The sequence below is a fragment of the Strongyloides ratti genome (assembly GCF_001040885.1).
Source record: "Strongyloides ratti genome assembly S_ratti_ED321, chromosome : 2".
Taxonomy (NCBI): domain Eukaryota; kingdom Metazoa; phylum Nematoda; class Chromadorea; order Rhabditida; family Strongyloididae; genus Strongyloides; species Strongyloides ratti.
In genome coordinates, this window is record NC_037308.1 from 209,908 (window position 1) to 233,372 (window position 23,465).

Sequence of the window (23,465 nt, forward strand, 5' to 3'; positions counted from 1 at the left end):
TTTTAAATTTGTATTATTAATCAACTAGTCTTTTTTTTTTATTAAAATAATTAATAATAATCTTAAATATTATTAACTAATATCGTTCTTTTTTTTTTAAATAAATTTTTCATGTATATATGATAAAGGAAACAAACAATTAATAAATATTATTTATTTAGAGTATTATGAAAAGAAGAAAATAAATAAAGAATAAATAAAATTTCTGTCAATGATCCATAAATAATAATTAAATTTATTTTTCATTTGTTTTTATTTAAACTCACATTACTTTTCTTTACTAACATACTCCAATAATCAAATATATTATTTCCATAAATATTGAAAAATTTTTATCTCTAGTCATCATTTAATTTAAAATAATTTCTACTTAAAGTTAAATAATATATTTTCTTATTTAATGATACAATATATAAACTATATCATTGTCATTTAACTATAATATCTTTGCTATTATCTTATTGTCTTTCAGTATAAATAATATACTAAAAATACAAAATATATTTGGTGACTCACTAAAAATTGCATCATATAATTTTATAATATTTAAAATATGTTCATTCAACCATATTTTATTTTTAATACTATTTTTTAGATTATTATTATTTATATAATTTAACTATCAAAAAAAAAAAATTTTTTTTTTCTTCTATAAACATATATATATATATATTTTTTTTTAAATATTAATTCATTTCTATGATGTATATTCCTCAAGATCGTCTCTCTTGTAGAAGAGATAGTGGTAGTAATGATTATAATACAGTTGATCATACCAATCAAGGAAATTCATTTAATAATTTTGGTAGTTTACGTCGATCGTTAAGGCAGATGAATCCTTTTAAAAGTAAACTATTCAGGTTACCCGCAACACCAAGGTTATCAAGAAAAAATAAAGATTCTAGTGGTGTTGAAACAACAGGATGGAATTTTGAAAGACCTTCATCTGTAACTTCATTAAGAGAATCTATTTCTAATTTAGATAACAATATTTCATCACAAAATCTTTCAACTAATAATTATCATAATTCTCCATCATTAATGATTAGAAAAACAAATGGTGAACATATTAAAATAGAATCATTTAGAAAATCATCTGTTGATAGTTCATTTGATACAAAAAGCACTACATCATCAACACTTCGAAGTTCTTCATTTCGAGTAGGTCGAGGGTCTATTTCATCAACAATTCCAAAAGACAATAATCCTAATGGGCTTTTGCCACCATCGGGAAATATTCAAACATCAACTCATATTACTACTACTACTAATAATAATAATAATAATAATAATAATCGCTTAAGTTATATTGATAGTCTTAGAAAAGGACAAATAAATGATGAGACGGAAAAACAAAAAATATTAATCGAGGGTACAAGAGGATTACAATTATCTCCTCCTATTGATAAAAGAAATAGTTGTTATCAAAGATTACCAAATAATCAATATTCTTCTAATGGTGAAGTATATGATGCTCATTGGCGAACAAATTCATTAACACCACAACTTGATGTAATTCCACATCAAGGAATGTCATTTTCAGCACAAATACCTTCACCATGTAACTCAACAATATCTTTACTAGGTACTGCTTCTAAAAGTTCAATAAAAAATGGAAATTTTGGTTCATCATCTGTTAGATCTGCAAAAGAAGTTCCATTTCAAAGAGCATCTGTTTTAGGTTTTTTCAATAGATCTGAAGAAGGAACACAATCAGCTAGAAATAGTTTTAGAGGACCGACATCTCCTACTAATTTTAATAACTCGTTTGAAGTAAAAAGTTATCAAACATCAACTAATTCACTTCTTAAAAGTGAATTATCATTCAATAATGAAAATAATTCATATAGGTCACCTTTGGTATGTTTAAATTTTTAAAACTTTTATTAATATAAAAGAATATTTAATAGATTAAATTTGTAATTTCTTAATAATAATATACTTTTTTTAAACAAATAATAGATTCATAAAAAAAAATTACGTCTTTCTTTAATTTTTTAAAATGTATTTGTTATTCATTTTATTTTATCATTAATATATACAAAATTACTTTTATTAAAATGCCGAGTTTAAATTTTAAAAATAAAAAAAGAAAAATTAATAATAGGAAAATTTAGTAATAATTATTATGAATTAATATATAATTTTTATACCATTTTAAATTAAATTGTATATAAAAATATAATCATAAAAATGTATTTAAATAACAAAAATATTAAAAAATTGTTACTTTACTATAATTCAAAAAATATAAAAAATTTTTTATTTAAATAATGTATAAATAGATTATTTTGTTATTCTTTTATCCAAATTTTATAATTAAAGATGAATTTTTTTATTTATTTAAAATTAGATTTCTACATTAACTATTATTTTAATAATATATTATTATGTCGTCAAGTCATATTATGTTAATGTAAATATATTTACTACTTATATTTACGCAAATTAACTTTTTTTTTAATCTAGAAATTCGTAACCCTTAAAAAACATCTAAATTGTAGAAATGAATTCATATACTATAAAAATGAATCTCCGATTCGAAGGGGGGTGTAGCTCAGTGGTAGAGTATTCCCTTCGCATGGGAAAAGTCGCGGGTTCAAATCTCCGTCACCTCCATCAAAACACATATTTTATGAATCCAATCTTCTGTAATCTTTGATACTTTTTTTCAGAACATAACACAATTATTTACTTTGGAAGATTTCACTGTACCGTGTGAAATTGACACAGTTTTTGTTGGACGAGAATGGCTTTTTAAGGAACTTTATAGAATGTCAGTTATTGAAAAAACTCAATTTTGTGTTATTGAAGGAGCTAATGGATCAGGAAAATCTGCTATTATCAAACATATTATACTACACAGTCCTTTTTTCCTTAAAAAAGTATGTTTTAACCATTAAAATTTTTTCACAAGATGTACTTATTAAAAATTTAATTATTTAAATAGTTAAATAGTTATAAGAAAAAATGTTTAATGAAATAACTTTTTTTTTTTTAACTTTTTCTTATAATTCTTAAAAAATGTTTCATCTAAATGAATATCGATTTACAAAATATTATGTAAATATTTTAATTATATTGTCATTTTTTTAAATTAAAAACGATATATTCAATATTTTCTATTTTAATATATATTTATTTTTTTTACATATTTAAGTATTAAGAGGGTGATTCCATGGCCCTGTGGCCTAATGGCGAAGGCGTCTGTCTCCTAAGCAGAAGAATGTGGGTTCAAGTCCCATCAGGGTCGTTCTTTTGATAACATTTTATTTAAAAAATTACATAGTTGATAAAAATTGTACTAAAAAAGGAAGCATATTTTTATAAAACTTTTACATATGATTTAAAACATAAATTATAGTAATTTTTTTTATTTTAAAAATTATAAATTAAAAAAAAAGCTAATTTTATTTAAAAGATTATTATATAATTTTTTAGAAAAATTTTTTATTTTTATTTTGTTCTTATTATATTTTTTTTATCATTATTAATGATTGTTTTTAATGAAAATTTTGACATAACAATAATGATTTAAATAATAAAATATTTTAAATACATATTTCAAATGAAAATGTTTTTTTAATAAAAAAAATCATTGTAAAATAAGTACAATAGAAATTTTTATATTATAATAAGGATTATTAATTTATAATTTTTTTATATATATAAAAAGAAATTTAGTCATTGAGATATTTAATAAATTATCATCTTTCCTTTATCATTATAATATTGAAATTTCAAAAAGTTTATTTTAATATGACTACATTTAAAAAGCTAACATAAAAATTATCTATATTGTTTTATCATTTTATAAAAAAAAATCATATTTTTTTTAATAATAAACTTTTTTTTCTTTAGACAATCAATGGAGATACCGTAGATTCTGGTATAGTTTTAGAATCAAATGAATCATCATTGACATGTATAAATTTAAGCTCAAAATATTATGAATGGCTTCGTCAAATTTCTAATCGTGTTGTAGCATATCATAATTGTAGATTATATTCAGCTTCAAGTTGTGCAATACCAGAATTTATTTGTAATCTTGTAGCACAATTTGTACAATGTAGCAAATTTTATCCATTAACTGAATTTTTAAGTAAACCTGAAAATTCAAATTATCTTACAGCTGTTAGTAATCCAATGGAATGTTGTAAATATGATCCTGTAGAATTGTTTAAAAAAGCTATTGGGGAAATATTATGTAATATGCATGATTTAACAAAAGATGAACCATCTAATTGTTGTATTATATTAATTGATTCATTAGATGAGGCAGATTTTCATCGTCTTGAAGATGGTGAATCTATATCATGGTTTTTATCACAAATAAGAAGTTCTATACCTTCATGGTTACGTTTTATTTTAACTTCATCTAATCAAGATGTTATTCATGCTTTAAATATTCGATCAGTTCATATAGATGATTCAGAAATGGATGAAAGAATATTACGTGATTGTCGATTACTTATTGAAAATTCACTAAGCAGTTATTCAGATTGTGAAGAATATGAAGGATTTGTAGATAAAGTTTTACATTTTTCACAGGGAAATATGCTTTTTATTCATATGATTATTGATCTTGTAGATAGAGAATTAATTAAAGTATCTTCTCATGTACCAAATGATATTTCTCAATTATATTTAATATATTTTAAAAATATTTTTAAATCAGAAGAAACATTTGAAGCTGTATCTCCAATATTAGCTGTTATTATTGCATCATTAAGGCCACTTAAATTTAATGAATTATTACAAATTTTAAATTCAAGGAATGAGGAACCTTATATGACAGAGGATAATTTAACAGCATTATTATCATTAATGATACCTTTATTATCAAGATTACAAAATGGTTCTGTTATTATTAGTCATCAAACATTTAGAGAATGGATAATTAAATGTGCTAATCAGGCAAATTATATTGTTGATGTAAGACAGGGTCATATTCTTCATGCTATGAGTTATGTTAGAAATTATGATAAATTATCTATTGATCAAATTTTTGAATTAGCACATCATTTACTTAAAGCTAATCCTTATAAATATATGAAAAATGGAATTGGTGATGATTTACCTAAAGGAAAAGATTGTCAATTAGTTTGGTTACAAATGGCTGGACAATCATTAATAAAAACTTCATTACTTTATCATAAAAATATTATTTATCCTAATTCAAAAGTTTCTCGTTTACTTTTATTAGCAGGAGCTGATGCTAATGTTTGTTGGTCAGATTCACAGGAACCTATTTTATTTGGATATGCACGAACAAATAACGTCGCAATGATTCAATTGTTGCTACAATTTGGAGCAGAAGTTGACTACAGATGTCCTAATACTGGATCAACAGCTTTAATGGAAGCTGCTAAAAAAGGTAATATTGAAGCAACAAAAGTACTATTAAAATTTGGAGCAATATTTTATAATCAAGATGAAGAAGGGCTATGTGCTTTAAGTCATGCTGCTGCTGGCGGACATATAAATTTAGTTATTTTTCTTTTAGAAGAATCAGATAAAATTAATCACCAAAATAGTATAAATCAGGGTAATTTTAATGCACCAATTGCTTATCTTCAAAGTAGTTCTATAAATAAAGCATTTGAAAGTGCTGCAAGTTTTGGTAAAGTACAAATATGTAAATATTTATTAGATTTTACTGATGCTATAACTGATATGTCAACTGCTATGTGTTCTGCTTGTACTTCTGGTCAATCTGAAACTGTTCAATTTTTATTGTCTAGAGGTGCTTATTTATCTATGAATCAATATTGGAATGGAAAATCTGCTTTAATTTGTGCCATAGAAAGTGGAAGTTGGGATTTAGTTGTTAATGTTTTATCAACTGGTAATATTGATGTAAATACAGATCGTTGTGAAAATGCATATACACCGCTTATTGTTGCTTCAAGAAAAGGTCATGTTGGATTAGTAGATTTATTAATTAATCATGGTGCAATTTTGGATATACCAGATAATACAGGAAAGACTGCTGTTATTCATTCTATAATTTGTAAACATGCTTCTACTGCTGCTTTATTAATAGATCGTGGTTGTAATATTAAAATACTTGATAATGATAGAAATAATTTACTTCATTTTATAGGAGAGTATAGTAGTAAATGTTTAATAGATAAATTGCTTGATCTTGGATTATCTTTAGAAGAAAAAAATAATGATGGATTAAGACCTATTGAAGTTGCAATAAAATATAAAAATAGACTTGCAATGGATGGATTTTTAAGAAAAGGAGCCAGACTTCGTGCTACAACATGGAAATTGGCAATAGAAATTGATCCAGAAATGACATTAATTTTAATAAGAAAATTATTAGATGATGCATCATTTTTATTAAGAAAAAAATTAATAAATGATGCAATGCACAGATTTCATTATGCTTTAGCTAGATGTAATGAATTACTTGAAATATTTGAATCATCAAATCTTAGTAATAATGAACGTAAAAATTTTTCTAAAATTATTCCACAATTGAAACATTTTAAACTTCAAATACTTTTTGCTACAGCTCGTTTAAATCGTAAAAATGGTGAATTAATGGAAGCTATAGAAAATTGTAGCGATGCATTAACATTAGCACAAGACAATGATGATCATCGTTGTGAACTTTATTTACTTCGTGCTAAATGTTTTTTTGATGCACAAAATGTAAGTAGAGCTCGAAGAGATGCTGAAATTGCCAATGGTATAAAACCTGGTAATATAGATGTACAAACTTTGCTAAATATCTTATGTATGCCAACTGGTGACAGAAGTTAATATTTGCCTTATTAATTTTATTTTTTTTTTTGTGTATACATATATTGGAACGATTTTTTTTTTCTCAATTATATGATTATTTTGGAACAAAAATTTATATATAATAAATTTATTACTATTATATATTTTAAAAATTTTAATTATTAAATATTTTTCTTATAATTTGAAAAAATAAATTTATATTTTCTTTTAGCAAAACATAAATTTATATACTATTAAAAATATATTTAAATTTTTTTTTCAAAATAGTACAAATAATATAATAGTATATAAATTATTCAGCAAATATTATACCATATTAAAATTATTTATAAAAAATTGTTGTTTAAATTTTTTATTGTATTTTTCTATACTTAGAATTGTTTTTGGCCAAAATAGTTTAATTCAATACTTCTAAATATAAGAATAAAAAAAAAGAAGTTATGAAATTCAATTATTTAAAATAGTAAACTTTAACTGATAGAAAATCTATAATAATGAAATGAGAACAAAAATGAAATTAATTAAATAAATAATTACTTAGATTTTATTTTTAAAATTAATGTTTACATTTTATTAAATTATATGAAATTTAATATTTTTATTACATATATTAAATAAAATCAAATAATATATAATAAATAAAACTTTTTAAATTAATATTATAATCTAAAAATACGTTACAACTTATAAATATAAAAAAAAAAATTTGTTTAAATAGTATTTTTTTGATTTGGTTGAACTTATACTTTCGAATAGATTAAAATTAACAAGTTTTATTAAAAATAATTAGACATATTATCCAGTCAAAATTTTGAAAACAAAAAAAACATTTTTTTATTTATCAATAGTTTTATGCCTATTAAAATTTTTTAATATTATAATAAAATTTTTGTTTGCCTCATTATTATCTTTTAATAATTATTTTTTAAACATTGTTTTTATTTTACAAGTATATTATATCTCAATTTAATTAATTAACATTATTTTAATTGTTATTTTTTAATATATATATATTTAAATAAGTTTTATACAATACAAAATTAATATAATTTTTTTAGGATCATAATATAAAATTATCTTAGTAGATTTTTGAAAGTAAAAAAATTAAAAATTAAGAAGTTATAAAAAAAATTTAATTTAAAGATATGAATAAAAAATAAATTTTAAAAATAATTTTCATATTCACGTTTCAATTAAAAATATTAAAATTAAAAAATTGTTAGAGTTTTTTTTTTTAAAAATTTATTTAGTTTAATTTTATATTAATTAAATTTTTCTGAGTTATTGTATTATGAAATGCATAGTTTAGAATAACTTTCAAAAACATTTTCATAACATGATTTAATTAATTTATAGAAAAATAAAATTTGATGTGTCAAACTTTCATTAATTTTTTAAACATAATGTATAATGAAACACTTCTATAATTTAAAATTTTTTTAAGATACAGAATTTAATATTTATCCTCCTAATAATACATTGGTTACCAAATTTTGTATATCAAGATTAGTAAAATATTTATAAATACTTTATATGTGAATTCTATTATAAAACCAAACATATATCAATTATAAAAAAAAAAATTTTTTAACATTTTTTTTAAAGTATAACATAATCAAAAATAGAATTTTTTAAAGTAATATAAAATAAATTAACTTGTTTTTTTAAACCATTGTAATTTAACAATTATATAACAAATTTTTTATTATTTTATATAAATTTTCATAGTTTAAAAAACAATTAAAATTTTTGCTTTAACTTTTTATTATTTTAATAGATACTTTTAATTGTTAAAATAATTTTATACGAACCAAATAAATTTTTTAGGTTTAATTATTAAGTTTATTGTTAAAATAAATATTTGAAATTTTTATCATAAATTTTAAACAATACAAAATAAATATATACAATTTTTACAAATAAAAAAAAAATGTTTTTAATGAGATATATTTTATAAATATATTATTTCTTTACAATTTTTTTTTATGTAATATAGTTGGAATCATTTATTCTTAGTATTTTTATAAATTGGAATAATTTTTTAATTAAATTAATTACCAAATAACATACATTGTTTGTATTAAAATTTGAAAAACATATATTTTTTAAATAATAAAATTAGTTGTATTGTTTATTTTAATATAATTTTTTATTTTAAAACATTATGTAAAAAAAATGTTTGTTAATATATAACATTGCCATATTATATTGTTTTTTATTTTTATATAATTAAAATAAATTTTTATTAATATTTTTTTAATAAATAGTTTTTTTCATTATTTATTGAAGATTCTTTATAATTTTTATAGTTATTTATTATTATTATATAATTAATATATATGCTCTCATAATTTTCTGAGATATTTTTAATTAATAACAAAGAACACTGAAAAAATATATTAAAAAATTATTATTTTTTAATACTAAAAAAATTTATTTTTATTTTTAAAAATTTTATACAATAAATATATGTATAAATAAATATTTAAACAATATAAATACTTTTGTAACTTTAAAAAAATGAAATATATAGATAGACAATTTTACATAAATATTTTTATTTTAAGTTAAAAAGTACATATTATAATATTAGTATTAACCTCATTAACATAAAAAACCAATGTTTTATTTGCATAAAAAAAAAGTAGTAAAATTTGTTAGCAAAATTATATAAAATGTTTATTAAACAGAATATTTAACAATAATTTTATATGACAAGAGTAAAAAAATTTAGTTTTAATATCTTTAAATTGTTTTCTATTTTTCTTAAATTTTTTTTAAATATAATCAGAATAATAAAATTTTAATTTGACAAATATAAGTTACTTTATATTATTAATTGTTAAAAGTATTAATTAACATATTTTATAATAATTTTTTTAAAATATTTAAATTTTTACAACTTTTAAGTGTATGTTTAAACTTTTTTAACAGAAAAGAAATTTATAAAAAAATTGAGAAAAAATTTTTTTTTATATTTTAATTCAAAAAAGCTATTTACAAAAATATTTTTTATAAATATTTAAAGTTAAATTACTTTTCAATTAAATAAACAATCTTTTGTAATAAATAATTGCTACCTTAAGTAATAGTAAAAGTTAGAATAATTTAAAATGCTTTTTTTTAATGAAATATTGTTATAAAAAATTTTTAAATTTTCAATGTCAATTTACTTTTAAACCACTTTCAATTATTTTCCTTAATTTGGTTATATTTAAAAATATACATTTTGTAACTAATCCTTATTTTTATTTATTTAATACATATAAATTTTTAACATTAATGTTGAGATTGTATATACTAAAATAAAGCTAATATTTTAAATAAAACATTAATAAAGATTTCTTGTATGATAATATTATTCTTTTATATACTAAAAAATTCCCATATGTTCTTAAATTTCTTTATAATATATTGTTTTTTTTTTATTATTATTTCATAATTTTCAAAAGTTAAAATATATTGAAAACAATGTCATATGAATTATTACATTTAAAATTTATAGTTAATTTATAATTTTATAACAAACAAAATAAATATATTTTGGTTAATTTAATGAACTTATACAAAAATAAAGTATCATATTTCATTATAAATTATTATGTATAAATTTTTATAATCAAAAAATGTATTATAAATTATCTAAACTTATTAGCAATATATATTTAAATATTTATAAATTTTTATCTCTTATATAAGTTAAAGAATAAATGATATTATATATATTCTTAAATAATCATTTAAATCAAAAATAAAACCAAGTTTGATTACTATTTATTTGAAGATGTATATAGTATAAATATGTGTAGACAATATGATTTAAAATATCATTATCATTGAAGCATTTAACTCTTTTAAATTTAGTTTCCGCTAAACTAATTTTTGGAAACTGTTAAGGATAACATTATATTGTAAGTTAATTTGTATAGTTTTATGTGTTTACCCAATTTATTATTTGATTATATTTAAAAATATAATTATAAAATAAGTATAAGAGGCATTTGATGTGTGAAATATTTTGAATTATATGATATATTAAGAATAAAATTACTATAAAAATTGATGATAATATTATTTTTATATAATAAAGTTCAAATAATAATATTTTGATTTTAATTGCGTGTTTTTTCTTGATATTTTAAAGAGTATAGTATTTTTGAAGTTGTCGGCATTAGTTAATTTTATATCATTCAAAATTTTATTGGAATATAAAAATGTTATCTCATGGGTATTTTTTATTCTTTAAAAATCCGTTTTAACCTTTTACATACTTCTTCCAACTACTCATTATCTATTCTTTTTGAAAATTTTTCTATAACATCTTCTGTCACAATTGATAATGACTATATTACTTTTATTATTCTTGTCTTTTGTCTTTTTGATTGGTACATTTTAAATATTAAGTTTTTAAAAAGAATAGACACGAAAGATTATCTCATAATATTATATCTATTTTTAGTTTTATTATATTTTATATAGCATGCTTAATAATCAAAAGAATAATTTCTATTTATAATATATTAACAATATATATATTTAGCTTAAAAATTAGTTGTATAATTTTTAAACTTTTCAAACAAATTAAAAGATGTATTTTACAATATTATATACATATATTGTTGTGTTTTTTTTTAAATTATTTATTTAATACTTTCTACTATTGTTTATTAGATAACTTTTTTTTTATCAAATTTAAAATTTGTTTTACACAATTACAAATAAATTTAAAAAATATTTAATAATGATTTTTTATTTATCAAAGTAAAAACGTTTTAAAGATTTAATCTGATATTAGTCATCAAAAAAAAATATTTTATATAAAATTCATATTAAAATATTCTTGTAAACTATATTTTTTACATATATTTAATATAAAACCAAATTATTTATAAATAATTTTTTATCTTGTTTTTTATAATTCCTAGTTTTAAAACTTTATATACTAACTAATTTTTATCTTAATATTTGATTATTTTATTCTAAAAATAAGAATCCAATAAAGTAAAATTTACGAAAAAAAATGATAAAAAAAATAGCATTTTAAATATCTTAAAAATTAATGACAACTATTAGATTACTTTATCATGTAATAATAATGTCAAAAGTACTTTTCAATATTAAAATCAATTAATTCATAAATATTTGTTTGTTAAAAAAATATATTTAATTATTCAGAATAATTTCTATATAATAAAGTTGTAATTTATTTTTATATAAAATAATCAAAGAACGTATTTTAAGATGTGTTAATGCATCTTTTGACAAAAAAATTTTTAATGGGTGTGGTTTCCCTTTTTAAGAAAATGTCATTTTCCTTAGCATTATATAAAAAAAAATATTTTTATTTTTAAATATTTTTATTTACTAGTCGCTTATTTTAACATATAATGATCATATAAAATTAAAATTACTCCAATTTTGTAATTTTTAAGCAATATACTTTAAGTATAACCAAAAATAATTTGATTTTATATATAATTTCTTTATGAAATCTTCTTTAATGAATTTTCTTATGTAATTAAATTATGGATAATAAAATTTTTGTTATTATAACAATTAACCATAAATAATTTAGTCAAATTAAGAAGACATACTATTTAAAATTTTATTTAATCTTTTTTAATATCCGTTGCTATTTTATATTATTAAAAATAAATTATATGTATATTAATTATTTAAAAAATTTTTTTTATTAATATATTTGTACTTCAGTTTTTTTTTTCAATAATAATAACAATATATTTAATAATTTGCTAAAAAAATTGTTATCTTATAATGAAAGTAATAAATGTTATTAACTTATACCTATTCATTCAAATATTTCATACATATTTTGATAGTGTTAATACATTAAGCTGTCTAGTAATAAGACCTGGTATGTTTTATTTTAAAATACTTTTTATTATCTTTTATAATAAAATTTCAAATTCTTATTAAAAACATTTTTTGCAATCTCAAAAGTGATTTAAAAAATTTTACTTTTTTTTTTTATTATGTTTTTAAGAACAAACTTGTAAAAATTTAATAATTTATTTTATAAAACATTTTTAAATTCTTATAAATAAAGTTGGTTATTTAAATTTTTAAAATTTGTTTAAAATTATTTCCTTTGTCTGGAAAAAAAAAACGAAAGTATATGTATAAAAAGAAATAATTTTAATAATATTTTCTGGTAATATAATAGAACAAAATTTTATTCAACTATTTAAAATATATTTTTATTTTATTACTTTAATTTATGAAACATTTTTACAATTGTTTATTTTAAAATTATTGTATTTATAATAAAGTTCCTGGTTGTTAAAAAAAAAAATTTTTATTTTTATGCATTTTTAAATATATTTAATGACATAATATATATTATACTATAATAAAAATAATATAAATGATATATGAAAAGTTAAATTATATGAATATTATGAAAATTTAAATTACTACTAAATGAGAATAAATATATAAGAAAGTACAATAATTATACTTTATAGGAAAAGGATTAATGAGTGAAAGATGTTCTCAACATGCAGTTGGATGTAGAATTAGAATAGAGGGTGATACTATACAATGGTACGAATATTCAAAGTTGTATGACAGAAATCAATTAGTTTGTGTTCATCAAAATGAATATAATTTAAAAGAAATAAAAAAAAGTGGTTGTATAAGAAAGAAATCTGGTAGTGTTAGATGTTGGTGTTATGGCCAAAATAATTGCAATAATCCAGATGTATCAAAAATGTTATATCAAGGTTTCTTACAATTAGATGAATATGAATTTGAAAAAGTTATTGAAAAAGTGGATACAAACGATCAACCAGACTATGAAAATTTTGATGATGATAATATTGATAATTCTAAACAAAATAAAAGTAGTCTATATAAAAAAATAAAGCCTTTTTATACAAATACGTGGTCATATCAATTAAAATCAAATATGAATGATCCTATTCATCATGTTGTAAGTTTTGTTATATCTTATATTATTATTATTGTTAGGCACATCCAATAAGAGGAGGTAAAGATGCATGGCAGGATCCACAAACAATTAATAATACTGAAATTGTAGAAGTTAAACCAAATAAGTATGTTAATACTATAAAAAATGGTAAATCTTCTAGTGTAAATAAACAATCAAAGTATTTAAACATTAAAGAAAATGAAAAAAATGATAGTAGAAAATTAATACACAAAGGAATGCGACCAATTTCTTTAAATAATGGAGAAATTAATGAATTAGGAATATTAGAAATTAAAAAAAATAATATTGAAAATGTTGAAACTTTTTATAAAGGAAGAGGTGCAAAAGTTAGCGAACAAAAAAGACCATATATTCATGGTTATTCCACAACATCAAAACCTTTAAATGAAATAAAAAATAAAGAAAAACATTTATTTGATATAGAACGAAAAATTTTTTTATCACCAAATCCAGAGGTTACAGAAGATGAATTTTCAGAATTAATTAATAATGATGAACTAGTAAAAATTCCTTCTCAAATTTCATTTCATGGTGAATCTAATTATCCAGATATAATTGAAGGTACCTTAGATGAACCATATAAAAAGTTGAAAAATAATAATGATAATTTTACATTAAATTTAAAAAAAAATAACATTTCTGATAAAAACGAACCAACATTTATTTTTATAATAATTTGCTTATTAACACATTTCTTTAAATACATTTTGATTTTGTAATATAAACATTTTTTTATCTTAATAATATATAATTGCAATATTTTTTTTGTTAGTACTTTATAAAAACAAAAGTTTTTCTTATTAATTAAAAAAACAAATATAAATTATATAATTATAACAATTTATCTATCAAATATAAATTTCAAAATATATCAAAATTTAAAATTTTTCATATATAAATATTTTCACATTTGCCATTTTATATTTAATTTCAATTAACATTTATTATTATCATTTTTATCAATATAATTTAAATATAATAAAAAAAGGTAGTTTTTAATTATTATTTTTCAATAATAAAAGTTTATTTTATCACTATTTTGTGAAGAATATTTTTATAATTGTAGACGACAAAATTTTAGTACCATTCGATTTTTTTTAAAGTTACATTAAAATAATTAATGTTTAAAAAATTAACTTTACTATTCAAAAAAACCTATAATTGGTTTAAATATATCTAATGTGACTTCAAGCATAAGTACTAAAAAAATTTTTTTTTCAAATTTGAAAATAAAATTACATTCATTTGGTAGCTTTTAAAAAAATATGAATTATAAATATAATCAAGGCTATATTAAAAATAAAACTTTACATGTTATGATGAGTCAAAGTTAGGGACGAAAGTGGGAAATATTTTTAAATAAAATTTGATTTCCATGATGTAACTGAAAATATTAAAATTAAGCAAACTATTCTAGATCCTTTTTTTATGAAAAAGAGATTAAAGCTAGTCTCATTTTTGTATCTTTTCTTAAACTCAAGATATGATGAAAAATGTATTCTAAAAAAGTTTTAAGAGCGAGACTTATAACTCAAGTAAATGAGCTTCTAGAAACATGAGACAAAATGCGCTAAACTTCTTAAAACTTCTAGGATATAGTCTACGTTAAAAAAAATTTCTAAATTTCAATCGTTTTTGAGATATTATTTTTGGTATTTTGTGTGCCTAATTTATTGTCTTCATTTTTTATATCTCATAAACTGTTGGAGATATAAAAATTGACTAAGGGCAAACCCCTCATGAAAATTAATTATTAGTTAATTTTAGAAATTCAATTGTCTTTATTTATATTTTGAAGCAAGAAATAGAAAAAAGTGGAAGTTGTTATGAGTTAAAATTAAAAGTAAAAATAAATTTAAAAAATAAATGCTAATTGTATTTAATATTATTGAAACTCTTTAACCTCGGCGTGAATCAGTTGAACCTGACAAACTTATGAAATTTTTGTAAATGTTAGTTACCATTGATGATTACATATTGAGTGTAATTAATTTGTGTTTTTAAAACTTACATTGTTATATGATTTATATATGAAGTATATTTTTTAAATATAATTTTTTTTAACTATTTACATAAAAATCATTTATAATATTTTTTTAATAAATATATAATACTTCTAAATAACAGAAATAAGAAAAAAATTTTTGATTACTGTACTAAACACTTCTTATGAAATGCTTTGTTATTGATAATTTTTTTTATATTATGTTAAAAAAATGTTTTTACCAAAATTAGATAGTGCCAAGAATATGGTAATAAAATTCATTGATGAAGAAAATAAGGTGTTCTTAAAATTTTTATACTTTTTTTATATTTTATACATATGAAATTCTTCATTATTTTTGATAATTGGATAATTTTTTTTAGTTTCTAAAATACAGTTTTAAAAAAATAAATAAATTTGGAAAGTTTTCATTAATTATTTTTTGCTATGAGTTTTTGTAAGCATTTTGACAGAAAAAAAAGTTATATGTATAGAAATATTGTTTTTTTTAATTTATATTTTAAAAATTATTTTTTAATTTAAAGTTAAAATGTTATTATAAATAAGACATAAAAATGGATTTAAATTAAAATTAATTTGTTAACTATTTTATATATTAATTTTTAAATTTATTAGTAATTTTTAATGTAATACTTAAATTATATTTATATATAAATAATTTTTAAAAAAAAATTAATTTACATTATATAATAAAATATAATAGTTACTTGTATATATGTATTATTATGTTTTGATAAAAATATTGTTTTTTATACCTTTATCAAGAAATAAAATATAAATCAAATTATATATTTCTATAATTAACTTTATCTAATGACATTTTTTTTATTTAAATATGATTAGACTAATATAATTAGATAAAAAAAAACATTTATATTATTAAAATCATTTTATTTTTGATTATTAATGTACTTCAGTGTTTTTATTTTTTTGTTTAAAATAAAAGAAATAATAAATTTTAGTACATTTTTTATAGGTAAATAAAAGATTTTTCCTACTATTTATAAATTTATTTTCTTTTATTATTTTTTAAAATATAATAAATATATATTTATAATAATAAAAATTTATTAAAGAAACAAAAATTACCATAAAGAAAACTATGTGTACTCTCATTTATTTAAAAATGAAAATATCATAAAGAGGTGAATAAAACTTTTTATAAATATTATTCTATCTACTTCCATATTTTGTATGTGTAACTTAATTTTCTTAAAAAAAGAGATTTACATGTTAAATACTAAAAAACTTTCTATACATTATATACTTCTATAACATACAAATACGGATGATATTTTATGTCAAAAGTTTACATTAAAAAGAAAAAAAAAATTAACATTTTTTTTTTGGATAAAAAGGAGGTACCTAGATATATATATATATATATTTCTTTAGTAAAAAAAAATTACATTTTATAAAAGACACTGTTTAGTTATTGAAAAAATTAATTTGTCATTATTTTTATTTTTTTAAAAAAAAATCTCTTCTTACTTTATAACTTAAATTAATTTTTTTTTAGATATTATTTTTATTATTTATTAATATATATTATGAATCTTTTAACACTATTTTTAATTGCTATAAGATGTTTTGCTCTTTTGACAACTTTAATTGCTATGGCTTTTATACTTCTTGGACCAGGAGTTTGTTATATTGATACTGCAGTTAATGATCTTACTATATGTAATAATGAAGCTAATTTTAATTTTATTGAATGGAAAAATGTTTCATGGACTGTATATTTACATATACCAATAATTATAATTACTTTATCAGGTGTATCACCACCAATATATTCATTAATATATCTTTTTATAACAAATATATGGGAAAAAAAAAATATACAAATGATGAAACTTTTTAAAGGTTCATTAATATTTTTATTTTGTGGTATTATAGAAATATATTTATTAGTAACAATTGATATTCAATCAAAAGATAAATATTATGGAGAGGTTAAATCTTTTATTCAAGGATGGGCATCAGCAACAGGAATATATTTTTCAAATTTTATTCTTCAATTAATTGATATGTTTATTATATATATAAAATTTGATAAACCTATAAAAGGTTCTGTTATATAAAAATAATTTTTATTTTTTTTATTATTTACAATTAATATTTCTTTTTAATTAAATTTTATATATTAAAAAAAGTTAATAAAATAATAATAATAATAATAATAAAATAAGTTGTTTTTTGTTATTTCATAATACATATATAAATTATTTATAATCCCAATATGGAATATAAAATCTTAAAAAAAAGTACATAATAAATGAAATTAATGATATTAAAAGAATAAATCTAAATAAACAATCTAATAATGTTACTATAGATCGTGGTTTAGATTCAGTCATCTGAGAATAATAAGGTGCTTCATTAATCCATTTTGTCCTCTCATCATTTTCTTCATAATAATTTGAACGATTCTAAAAAAAAGAATTAATATTTATATATTTCTTAAATTGTTTTATAAATATTTATCATATATTTATTTTACATATATTTATAATATTTAATAATTTAAAGTACTATAAGATTTATGAGAATAAATAGATAAAACTTACTGCTTTAAGTGTAGGTGGGCGTAAGATTCTTTGGAAAGCACAATTTGTTATGAAAATAGATTCTGTCAAAGCACCAAATGTAAAAATATTTGTAAATAATGCCCAAATTTCAATAGCTTTTAAGTAAAATGTATTTGGTATTGAACCAAAATGATATAAAGTTAAAAAAAATGTTGTCAAAAAAATGATACTACCAAATATTATTCTATTAAATTTTGAAAATGGTGAAAAAAATAAAGGAATAATACTAATAATAGATAATAACATTGTTGGTATAAAATAATTAAATATCAAACTTTGTACATTCCTTTTTATAGTTATTAATAATGAATGATGTCCACGACTCCATGATACAGCTTGCCAACCACTTATCATTCTTATATTTGCTCCACCAACATCAGCATTTGATAGATATGACCATGATGCTCTACTATCATCATTTGAAAAATATATAGAACAATTTTTTATATCAAAAGGATAATTAATTAAACTACCATATGTATCAACAGTTATTTGATATTTTTGTTCATACTCTACCATACCATTAGAATAAACTTTAATATCTTCTTTACCAAGTCCAGTCATTGATATAGCATTATCTATATTTAATGATGGTGACCAGATATAATTTAAACTTCTGAATTTAATTGGATGTATAGAATCTCTAAAATTTCTATAAGATAATCTATTTTCAAGCCATTTTTGTTTAATTTTTAATTGTAATGAACAAACATCTGGTGAAGATGGTAAAAATTTATCTATAACTACAAAAACTGCAACAGAAATATTTGAAGATGAATCCGGGAAACGATAACGTTTAAGAATTTCTTCTATTATTTGTTTATCTGTCCATGGTGGTTCTGTAAAAATATCTTCTTCACCACTAAATATAAATATATTAGTAACAATATTATTATTATGAAAGTAAAAAAATGAATATAAAAAACTTACTTAGAATTAGTATCAATAAATAAATTATTATCATCGTTAGAATGATAAGATGGTGTTGAAGAAGAATTAATTAATGATCTAACTTTTCCATTATTTCTTAATCTTCTTCCTTGATTAAAAGGAAATATTAGGAGAAGAATTAAAAAATAATAATAATATTTCATAAATATTTAAATATAAAAAAATTCTTAAAAATAAGTAATAAAAATTCTTTTTAAAAATAAAGTTTTGTTAATACAAATTATTCTTTAATATATAAAATAATGTATGATTAATAGTAATATTATAAATATAAAGATATATTTAATAAAATTATTATTATCAATCATCACCTGCATGCCATCAACTATATATATATCAAAAAGATAGATTTAAAGATAAAAATCAAAAATATTATTAATACTTAGTCATAATATTGTATTATAATAACATTTATCATATCATATATTAGTTAATTATCGTCTTGATACATTAAAGATATTTCTTAAATATAAAAAGAAAACTGATCATCAAATGATAATATAAAATTGTACATACATTTTGAGGAATGTAATTTAGTTCTATAAAATTGACGTTAAACATATATATATATATATATATCTTTATCTTTTTATCACATGTACATATATATACATTTATTTTCGTCTTGTAATATGAAGAATAAATAAAATATTTTAACAAAATTTACCAAAATAAAGACTATCTATTGAAACAATTGGTAAGACAAATTTATTGACAGTAGTTTATTTTAAAATTTTAAAATTAAAACAATACAAAAAAATATTTTTAAAAAAAAAAAATGAATAATGTTTTTAAATATATCTTTTACCAATTTAAATATTACAAAACTACCATAGATAATTACAGATATAAGTATTAATTTTTTTATTATTATTTTTTTATGTTTATAAAAACTATCAGGAACATAAATATTTTATTTTAGAATAAAAAGTAATCTAATATAAATTTGATTTTTTTTTAATTTTTAAAAATATACGATAATCTAACAAATTTAATTATGATGGTACTTTTAAATAAGTTAACAATAAAAAAAGGAAAATATATATATATATATATATTAAATAGTACCAATATATAATATTTATGTATTATATAATATGAAATATATTTCTTTATTTTCACTTAATACATTTCATGTACATTTTATTACAAACCGTTTTTGACGACAATATATATGTATAACTATATTTTGTTAAAATATTTAACTATAGTACAATAAAAATTTATCATATCTTTGAATTAAAAAGATAAAAAAAATAATAAAATAAATATAAGATGATTCTTCAAAATAAATTAAGTTAAAAAAAATTTTAAATAGTATTATTAAACATTAAATTTAAAAAAAATTAACAATTAAAATAAAACTTTTAAATTTTGTATATTAAATTATATATATAAAAAAAATTATTATATGTCAATATATATTAATAATGATTAATAGATTAATATTATTATAAGAATTTGTTTAAAAACCTTTTTGAAGGGCAAATATTATAGTTGTATACAATTATATTTGTTACTTTTATATTTTATTAACAAATTTTAAAGAAAAGATGATTCTTGATATAATCAACTTTCTCCTCCGCCTTTTTTTGGTGTAATCTTAACAATCTTTTATTTGGGGCATATATCAATGTATATATTTATTTACCTGTCAAGATAATTCTTTTATAATATAATTCTATAAAATATCTTTTATAATCTACTAATATGAAAATATATATATCTTAATTTTCTTAATAAAATTGTTTAATATATCTAGAAAAGGAAGAAGCTTTTATCCTGAAATAAATATAATTTTCATCAATCAAAATAAATATATTGTGGTAATAAATTAATCTAATGTTGTATAAATTGTATACTTGTCACACCAACTTATTTTTATTTATACAAGTAGTATAAGTAAACTTTAAATTATAATGAATTAAACATTTAATTAAAAAAAAAATATATATATATATAATATTACTAGTTAATTTATGATTTCTAATGAATTTTTAATATTCTAACAAAATTTTTTAATAAAAAGGCAATATATTTTAAAAGAATGAAACTTTTTGGTAAATATTTTAAATCTTTTTATAAAATATCTAAATAATTTAACCATAATTGACCTTTAAGAAATAATATCTAAAACACAGATAATTCTTTAAGATGACAATTAAAATATAGATTAAAGTAATACAATAATAGGTAGCAGATGGCAATGAATATCAAGATAAAATTATTTTCTTTATATAGCTAACTAACTTGTTAATTTAATTGACATGAAAAGTATTCTTATTAGTTTATCTACAACCCTTCATTTTTTAGTATTATTTCTTTTATTTCCATTAAAAATATTTTTCTTTTTTTTATTTTAAATCAGCAAACTTTTTTTCATTATACTATACTATTTAATTGGTTCGTTAATTTAACTAATAGTATTAAAATATCATTAAAAAAAAAGTATTTACTATATATAATTTTTTGCCATTATACTGTGGTTTTAATTTATTTTTTTTTAACAATCACTGCTAGATTATATTAAATAAAATAAAGTCATCATGGAAAATAAGATTATTATTTTTATTTATTTATAAATATCTAAAAATAATTAAAAGTCATATTTTATTATCAAAAAAAAATTAATTATTAAAAAATTGTTTATATAATAAACATTTACTTTGTATTAAAAATTAAAGGATTGTATTATAATGAATATAAAAGAAAATATTATTTTATTTTTTTTACATATTTTTTAAAATACTATACTTTTTAGAACCATAAAAAAATATTTCAAAATAATTCTTATTTTATTACTAATCTACCAATATAATGAGTAATTGACATCAATTTGAGTATCATTTTTTTTAGTTTTTTGCTTATCATATTTAACTTTTATTTTACATTAAAAATATTATTTTAAAAAAATACATTTTTAGTAAAAAATGTTATCATAATTTTAAATATTTTTTTTCAAAACTAATGATAAATACATTATTTATTTATTTTTTTTATAAAAATAAAAATATCAATTTTATTTTATCGACTTAAAAGTACAAATTTTAACTTAATAATATAAATCTACTACTAATTTCTATTTTAAAATATATAGTATTTTTTCTATATGTTAAAGAAAGAGTATCTAAAATGTTGAATAAAAATTAAAAGAAAATGTTATAAAAATTAATATATTTTAAAAATAAATTTTACAAATCATTAAAATTTTATAAAACCATATAAAATAAAATGAAAAAAAATTTGAAATATATTTTACAAAATTATTTATTTATTATATAAATTGAATATCTAAATTTTATTTATATTAAGGTTGTTATGTTTAAATGTGGGATTTTCATTTATTATAGTTCAGTAATTTGGGATTATTTAAAATGCCATTATTGTTATTTTATAACATTTTTTTAATCATATAATTTTTTTATCAAAACTTATATATCTGTTTTTTGAATTTCAGCTAATGATTCATACCTTTCAATATCTTGTTTATCATCATTAGTACTTTCTTGTTCTATTTTATCATCATCTCTTGTTTGTGAGGTTGAAAATTGAGTTTTTTCCAAATCTACGTTGTTAAAATTTCTATTTTCAATAACATTATTAAATAATAAATTTACTACATCAACATCTTTTTCTTCTTTTTGTAGTGTTGATAGTTTATTCTCTACAGACTTTAATACTTTGTTATTTTTATTTTCTTTTTTAATTACAACTTCATTTTTAATATCTCTAACTTCCTTGAAACTTCTATTTAATGGAACTTTTTTTTGTTGAATTATATCAGATAATTCGTTTGTTTTAACATCAATTTCATTAACATATGAAACTTTATTTTTATTAATAATTCTACTACTTATTTTTTTCTCTTTTGAAATAATTTTTGATTTTTTTTCAGTACATTCATTATAGCTTATAATTTTAATTGATTTCTTTTTCATATCAATAGAATTTAATCCAAATGATCTATTTATATTTTTTTTAACAGTTTTAGGAATTTTTTTTTTTCTCGACATTCCACAATTAAATATTAATTTACAAAATAAAATTATTAATAAATATTTAGTCAATAGAAATAAAAATATTTTCATTTATGATATATATATATATATATATATTTGGTTTGACAACTGGAATTAATAAAAAATTATTATTTAAAATATTATAAATTAACACAAATTTTAATGAA

General features: G+C 18.1%; 5 protein-coding genes across 5 annotated transcripts; 3 read left to right on the plus strand and 2 right to left on the minus strand.

Annotated features, from left to right (window-relative positions):
* Positions 1-699: 699 nt before the first annotated feature.
* On the plus strand, positions 700-6,777 carry SRAE_2000006300 (Ankyrin repeat and Tetratricopeptide-like helical domain and Ankyrin repeat-containing domain and P-loop containing nucleoside triphosphate hydrolase domain-containing protein; the record flags this gene model as incomplete). Its single annotated transcript, XM_024650846.1, has 4 exons — positions 700-1,860; positions 2,676-2,885; positions 3,862-6,052; positions 6,107-6,777. The coding sequence occupies 4 exons, from the start codon at positions 700-702 to the stop codon at positions 6,775-6,777; spliced, it is 4,233 nt and encodes a 1,410-aa protein (XP_024504582.1).
* Positions 6,778-12,534: 5,757 nt separating this feature from the next.
* On the plus strand, positions 12,535-14,451 carry SRAE_2000006400 (Hypothetical protein; the record flags this gene model as incomplete). The annotated part of the gene is made up of 4 exons (XM_024650847.1): positions 12,535-12,634; positions 13,245-13,711; positions 13,750-13,835; positions 13,872-14,451. The coding sequence occupies 4 exons, from the start codon at positions 12,535-12,537 to the stop codon at positions 14,449-14,451; spliced, it is 1,233 nt and encodes a 410-aa protein (XP_024504583.1).
* A 2,836-nt stretch (positions 14,452-17,287) lies between these two features.
* On the plus strand, positions 17,288-17,821 carry SRAE_2000006500 (Hypothetical protein; the record flags this gene model as incomplete). Its single annotated transcript, XM_024650848.1, has 1 exon — positions 17,288-17,821. One exon carries the CDS (start codon positions 17,288-17,290, stop codon positions 17,819-17,821), a length of 534 nt encoding a protein of 177 aa, XP_024504584.1.
* Positions 17,822-17,962: 141 nt separating this feature from the next.
* SRAE_2000006600 (Neurotransmitter-gated ion-channel transmembrane domain and Neurotransmitter-gated ion-channel ligand-binding domain-containing protein) lies at positions 17,963-19,422 on the minus strand (the record flags this gene model as incomplete). Its single annotated transcript, XM_024650849.1, has 3 exons — positions 17,963-18,169; positions 18,308-19,190; positions 19,259-19,422. The coding sequence occupies 3 exons, from the start codon at positions 19,420-19,422 to the stop codon at positions 17,963-17,965; spliced, it is 1,254 nt and encodes a 417-aa protein (XP_024504585.1).
* A 3,288-nt stretch (positions 19,423-22,710) lies between these two features.
* Positions 22,711-23,292, minus strand: SRAE_2000006700 (Hypothetical protein; the record flags this gene model as incomplete). The annotated part of the gene is made up of 1 exon (XM_024650850.1): positions 22,711-23,292. The coding sequence occupies one exon, from the start codon at positions 23,290-23,292 to the stop codon at positions 22,711-22,713; it is 582 nt and encodes a 193-aa protein (XP_024504586.1).
* Between the last annotated feature and the right edge of the window lie 173 nt (positions 23,293-23,465).